Source organism: Malurus melanocephalus, unplaced genomic scaffold (genome assembly GCF_030028575.1).
Source record: "Malurus melanocephalus ecotype Western Australia unplaced genomic scaffold, MMel_1.1 scaffold_442, whole genome shotgun sequence".
NCBI classification, from domain to species: Eukaryota; Metazoa; Chordata; class Aves; order Passeriformes; family Maluridae; genus Malurus; species Malurus melanocephalus.
The window spans coordinates 61,549-68,084 of record NW_026623674.1 but is presented as its reverse complement, the minus strand read 5'-3'; the positions used below and the strand labels follow the sequence as shown (position 1 = coordinate 68,084).

The window sequence follows — 6,536 nt, the reverse complement described above, 5'->3', positions numbered from 1 at the left end:
ACTGGCACAGATCACTTTCTTGAGGTAATATAATCTCTACTCCTGCTCCTGCCCATTTTTTGACCCCAGTGGGTCAACTTTTCACCCAGAGGACACAAGGCAACACACTGCTTTCCAACCCACAGGCCCAACATYTCATGTCACTAGACATGCTGAGATGCTGCAAATTCTTGTTAAGAGCTATTGATGCTTGAAAAGRYTTAGAAATAAAACTCTATAGACCGGTATCTATAGAGCWGGTATTTGTTCWTTGTAGTGCTGGAGGTGAGGGGGGTTTCTTTTCTTAACTTGTTTTTTCTTTAAATTGGCACATATTTATRTAGTAAGCATGGTGTAACATGAATATTGATTATTAGATCACTGAGACTTTGAGTTTTGCTAAACTAACCCTGGTAAGCTTCAATGAATAAAGCCTGGGGGACTTAAAAGCATGACACTTGGGACCCAAAATTTATGGCCCTCCAAGGACATGTTTGAGTAACCAGAAGATTAAGAAGAGACGAACAAAGTTGATCCAACAYGTGCTGGTGTTTTGCCAGAAGGCAAGGTCAGCACCAAAGACACAGACACCAACTTTAAGTGTAATTTACTGTAGTGGAAAACTGCAAAGAATTGCAACGGATAAGCTAAGTAATGCACMTAATCATTACWACGAAAGATTGCCTGTAGTGAKTAAGAAAGATTTATCACCAACTACTCTAATATTTTACCATCACCCAGATCTGCACATCAGTCAGGGAGCCCTGATCACGACCAAGGATTTGGAGAATCAGTCCTGGTAACCGGGAAGTTGTATGTGCCCACCCATAGGCAAGTCTTTCATTTTCGCTATGAGTGGGCCCAGCTTTTGTATTGCTGAATAAACAAGCTAACGTAACTTCTTGTGCAGAAACATCTGGTTCATCCTTCTCTTGGGTTCCTCCCAAAGCYTGCCAGGGCTAAAGGAGGAACCAATGGAGTTGGCTTTGACCATATACCTCCAAACAAGGCCAGATATCTGATTTCATGGCCTTGTCSGGCTTCTAAATATGGAAAAGTAAACATATTCTTCTTTTAATTCTCYCTTCTCAGAATTTTTGAGCAACTTAAAATCAAAAAGGTTTGTTAAGTTGAATATTTGTTGAGTGGGAAGGGTAGGCAAGGCCAGTCAAAGGATTGGTAGGTAAGGCAAGGAAGGTGTAGGGAAGGCAAAGGAGGGGTAGTCAGGCTGAAACTGTCTTCTCCCCCACAGGGATGCCTATTGGATGCTCCCGCGCTAATTGTGCCAGGACAGCAAAGCTCTTAATTTTTGCCTGCGCATTATCAGCCCTCATAAAACCACCACACGATGGTGATGTTGTCTTGCAAAAGAAGGAAATGCACTTTGCCTTTCTCTAAATCGCCCAAATCGCAGATGCTGGTTGAAAATCTCACTGCTTTCAAATTAACTGCATCATAACACAAAGAGTTTGCTGTTCTTCCCCTTCCAAGCTGCTCTGGTTTAGAACGCTGGCCAAAAGCCAGGCACCCACAACACCTGCTCACTCGCTCTTCCCCACCACCACTGGGCAGAGAAGAGTGAAGGAAAAAAAAATAGCAAAAGGGATCATGAGTTGAGATAAGGAACAGGGAGGAAACACTTTGACGGGCAAAACAGGCTCCACTTAAGTTACAAAGTGAATTTATGACTAATAAAGTCAGAGGAGGAGAATGAGAAATAAAACCCTCAAAGACACTGATCTTCTCCCCACTCCCTCCCCCTTTCCCACCGACAGTACAAAGCAGCGGGGGGTGAACAGGGTGTGGGGTTGGTCAGTTCATCACCGGATCGGCTGCGGCTGCTGAGGGAGAGGAGTCCTTCCCTTGCGTTGCCGTGGGGTCCCTCCCACAGGAGACAGTTCTCTGTGAACCTCTCCGGCGCGGTTCCACTCTCATGAGCAGCAGCCCACACACATCTGCTGCAGCGTGAGTTCCCCCACGGGCAGACAGTCGTCTCAAAACTGCTGCACTGTGGGGTCCCTCGTCCCCTGGGTGCAGTCCCAAGGCCAGGCTGTTCCATCTCAGGAGCTAAGCCTCTCTCTCCATGGGTCTCCTGCTGGACACAGCCCCTGCTCGGCATCCGCCTGCTCCAGTGTGGGGACCTCCCTCCTCCATGGGCTGCGGGTGGATCTCTGCACCCTCTGTGAACCCCATGGGCTGCAGGGGGACAGCCTGCTCCACCATGGTCACCATGGGGACAGGGGGACAGCCTGCTCCACCATGGTCACCATGGGCTGCAGGGGACAGCCTGCTCCACCATGGTCACCGTGGGCTGCAGGGGGACAGCCTGCTCCACCATGGTCATCACCACAGCCTGCAAAGGAATCCCAGCTACGGCCCCTGGAGCAGCATGTCTCTCTCCTCCACTGGCCTTCCTGTCTGCATCCCTCACGTACTCTCACCTCCTTCTCCTCCTCTGGCAAAACCACTGTGGCTACTACCTTTGTTTTGATTTTTTTCTTAAATATGTTGATACAAGGCAATGCAATCGAAGTGCAAGCAATTCTAGGCAAGTCAAGGCAGTGGTAGGRAAGGCAAGGCAAAGAACCAYGAGGAGAAAGCAAAGCAAGACTATGGACTAGAAGGCAAGGAAAGGCAATGGAAGCACAAGGAGGGGTCCATAAGGAAATGCAAGGTTCGACAAGGCAAGAGAAGGCAAGAGAAATGATAAGGAGTTATGGGAGAAATGGTCAGGAGGAACAAGAAATGCAAGGTTGGAAGSAAGGGAAAGACTAGGCAAGAAAGTGGCAGGCAAGGTAAAGGAAGGTCAGGGAAGAAAAGAATACACAGGTCAAGAGAGAGGATAGGCATGCAAGGCATTGAAAGGAAAGGAGGATTAGCAAGACAGTGTTGGGTTTGCAAGACAGGACAACTTCAAGATAGGCATAGTARAATAAGACCATTTTTTCTATTGGTTTCTGTGTTMTTTAGATGGCCTGTCAATTGTCAGAACAAGTTCTCAGCAATATTTCTCTCCCTCAGGCTTTGTTCATTGAAGCAAATCAAGGTTGGTTTAGSAAAACTTCAAATTTCAATAATTGTCCCAAACTGTTCCAACAATAGCAGTCTGTGAAAAAAAACTTTACTACATGCTGGCTAAARTGGAAAACAATTAATTAAGAGTTARCCCCATTAATTAGAAAAAATAATTAGGAAAGTTCTGTAATTTCCATCTCTAGGAGGGTTTTTTTAAGGTGCTTGTATGRTGTTGGAGATGCTAGGAGGAGTTTCAGTGGTGTTAAAGTAGATTTAGAGGGTGCTGGGARGGATTGATTTGGGAGTATAAATTGGCCTTTCAGTGGTGCTGGGTGARGTTTGAGGTTCTAAAGAGGAGCTATAGCTGGCTAAAATGGTTTTGGATGATGTTGGGAAGGTTTGAACATAGATTGGGGGAGCTGGAATGGTTTGGGGGTGCTGTGAGAGGATCTGGTGAGTGCAGTGAAGGGTTTGATGGTTCTAAGGRGTGCTCCCCACACAGTTCCCCTAGAGGCCCCCTAGGTCTGGGAGGGAAAAGTCTCAGGATTTGGGGGCACCTCTGGGAGTCACCCCAACTGGTTCATCACCCTCTTTCCCCTTGCATTTCCCACCCTTTCTCCCTCATKTTTCCTGGTCTTTTCCCCTCACGCTTTCACCCCTTAATTTAAGGCCTTAAGATAGTGTCAAAGGGTTTTTTTTTCAATGACTTAATTCTTAAAATAACAGAGAAGGAGGCTTCCCCCTCAATTCAAAGCCTTTTGTCCCTGAACTCCCTCCTTTTTCTGGCATCACTGGGATATACTGGGAGGGACTGAGGAGAGACAGAGCACTGGGAAAACCACACTCAGATTTTAACAAAACTTTTATTTAATTCCAGAATTTCCTCAGTTTTGGGGTTTCCACTCCCATTTAACATTCTTCACCCCAACTCAAACAGTTTGGAGGAGATCCCCCTCATCAGCAGCCCCCATTAATGAGACTGGGGGTGAAGGGCTCTACTGCCCCTTCCTCCACCAAACCAATGTGGTTCAGACWCATTTCACAGAAATTTTGGGGCAATTTCATTGAAATCAGGAAAAATTAACATRGCAGAGGGAAATCCCCCAATATGGGGGTGTCCCCCCATTCGTACCAGGAGACCCAGCCCCTTTGGCATCACTCAGTGGTCGGGGGTGGACGACGGSATCCTCGGCGAGTCCTCAGCAGGAGGCGGAGCTGTGGGGGTGGGAGGGATTAAGGAGGTCCCCAAATCCCGGGGTTTGACCCCAGAATACAGGGATCTTACCCAAAGATCTTGGGATGGGACCCCATGGTTTGGGAGGGTTGTGAAAATGTGGGGGTAAACCAGCAGGACTTTGGGATAAAGCAGCAATATTTTGGAGTACAATAGCAGAACTTTTGGGCATTACAGCAGGATTTTGGGGTAAAGCAGAGGGATTTGGGGTAAAGCAGTGGGATTTGGGGTAAAGCAGCGGGATATCATAAAAACATAAGAGTATATTGAGTAGGAAAAGACTTATCAGGGTCATGAAGTCCACCTCCTGGCCCTGCACAGAACACCCCAAGAATCMCATAATTTGCCTGAGAGCATTGTCCAAAATGCTTCTTGAACTCAGAGTGGCTTAGTGCTGTCACCACTTCCCTGAGGAGCCTGTTCCAGTGCCTGACTACCCTTTGGGTGAAAAACCTTTTCCTGATATCCAACYTAAACMTCCCCTGACTTGGCTCCAGYTGTTTCCTCAAGTCCTGTTACTGGTCATAGGAGTGAAGAGATCAGTACCTGCCCCTCCACTATCCCTCGGGAGGRTGATRAAGACCCAAATGYGGTCTGACCTCAGTCTTCTCWTCTCCAAGCTGAACAAACACTTGCCTCAGCCACTCCTCATAAGGCTTCCCCTWCAGACCCTTTCCCATTCTCATGGCCCWCCTTTGGATGYTCTCCTATAACTTAATGTCTTTTTTATATTGTGGTGCCAAAAACTGCACACACTATTCAAGGTGAGGCCACCCCAGTGCAGAGCAGAGCAGGACAATCACATYCTTTGRCTGGCAAAGCTGTGCCTGATGCCCCCCAGGACAGGGATGTCCCTCCTGGCTGCCAGGGCACTGCTGACTCAGATACAATTWGCCATCAATCAGGACCCCCAGGTCMCTTCCCACAGCACCACTCTCCAGTCTATCGTACCCCAGTCTGTCTGTACTTACAGGGTTGCCCCAWCCCASCWGCACTTGCCCTTGTTAAATTTGATACAATGGATCATTACCCATCTCTTTAGTTTGTCAAGGTCTCTCTGCCCTCAAGAGTTCATAGCTCTTCCAATTTAGTGCTGTCAACCAACTCAATATCCCTTCAAGTCATGTGTCTAAGTTGTTAATGAAGATGTGTTAAAGAGAACTGGGCCAAGGACTGAGCCCTCGGAACCCCAGCAGTGACTGGATGCCAGTTGGTTCCTGATGGAACCTCACTCACTGTAACTCTTTGAAACGGACCTGTGAGCCAATTGCTGACCCATGGCATGATTTGATAATCCAGCTGTGGGCTGGACTGTTTGTCCTGAAGGACACTATGAGAGATGATATCAAAATCTTTGCTGAATTCCAAAAAGATTCCAGCTACTGGCTTTCCTAAATCAATTAGATGGGTTACCCTGTTGTAGAAGGAAATCAGGTTCAAAAAGCAGGACTTTCCCATCATAAAGCCACGATGGCTATGACTGATATGGGGTAAACAGGATCTGGGGTACAGCAGCAGAATTTGGAGACATAGCAGCAGGGATTTAGAGCAAAACAGTGGGATTTKGGGGTTCCAGGAGTAATTTCGGAAGTTTTAGGGTGCAGTGGGGTGCTAGGGATGGTGCTGGGTGTGAGGTCTCACCTGGTCTCCGAGAGACCCAGSGGGCAGCAGGGCCTGGGGCAGTTCGTGCTCCAGGTTGCGGGCGCTGGGATCAGCCCCCCAGGCCAGGAGCAGCCTCACGAGGGGCTCCTGGCTGGGGGTCCCAGGGAGTGCTGCTGCCATGTGCAGGGGGGTGTTCCCGTGGGCCTGAGGGACATAAAGGGGCTCAGGACACCCACAAGTGAACCTCCAGCTCCCCTAGAGGTACCTCAGAGACCCTCAAGACTGGATACCAATACTTCCAGCCCCCCAGACTCTCCACAGACACCCCAAAGCCCCCAGTGCCCTTTTGATTCCTCTGAAACTCCCAGAGCTCCTTCATCCCCCCAGAGCCACTAGAGCAACCCCAAAGGCCTCCAAAGAGCTCCACAGACCCTTCCAATTGGCCCCAGAGGCCCCAAGCGCTCCCCAGAGGTCCCCCAACCCCAAGTGCCCCACAAAGCCCTAGGGGGAACCCAGAGCACCCCATAGAGCCCCCCAAAGCTCCCCCCAGCCCCACAAGCCCCTCACACCTTCATGTTGACAAGGYGGGGGGCCATGCCAGGCTGGCGCAGCAGCAGGTGGGCCAGGGCGAGGTTGCCTCCCCGCACGGCCAAGTGCAGAGGGGTCAAACTGCTTTTGGTGTCCTGAGAGCAAGACAGGGGTCAGC

The 6,536-nt window shown here is 49.1% G+C and overlaps 1 protein-coding gene across 1 annotated transcript in view; it reads right to left on the bottom strand.

Moving 5' to 3' along the window:
- Nucleotides 1-3,860: 3,860 nt before the first annotated feature.
- The window catches only part of LOC130581894 (NF-kappa-B inhibitor delta-like), a 7,854-nt gene continuing 5,178 nt past the window's right edge, over nt 3,861-6,536 (bottom strand). Inside the window, exons 10-12 of the mRNA XM_057380291.1 lie at nt 6,400-6,513; nt 5,870-6,034; nt 3,861-4,209 (exon numbers count right to left, since the gene is read on the bottom strand). Coding sequence (XP_057236274.1) covers nt 4,150-4,209; nt 5,870-6,034; nt 6,400-6,513 — 339 coding nt within the window. The 3' untranslated portion in view covers nt 3,861-4,149. The remainder of the gene's footprint in view (nt 4,210-5,869; nt 6,035-6,399; nt 6,514-6,536) is intronic.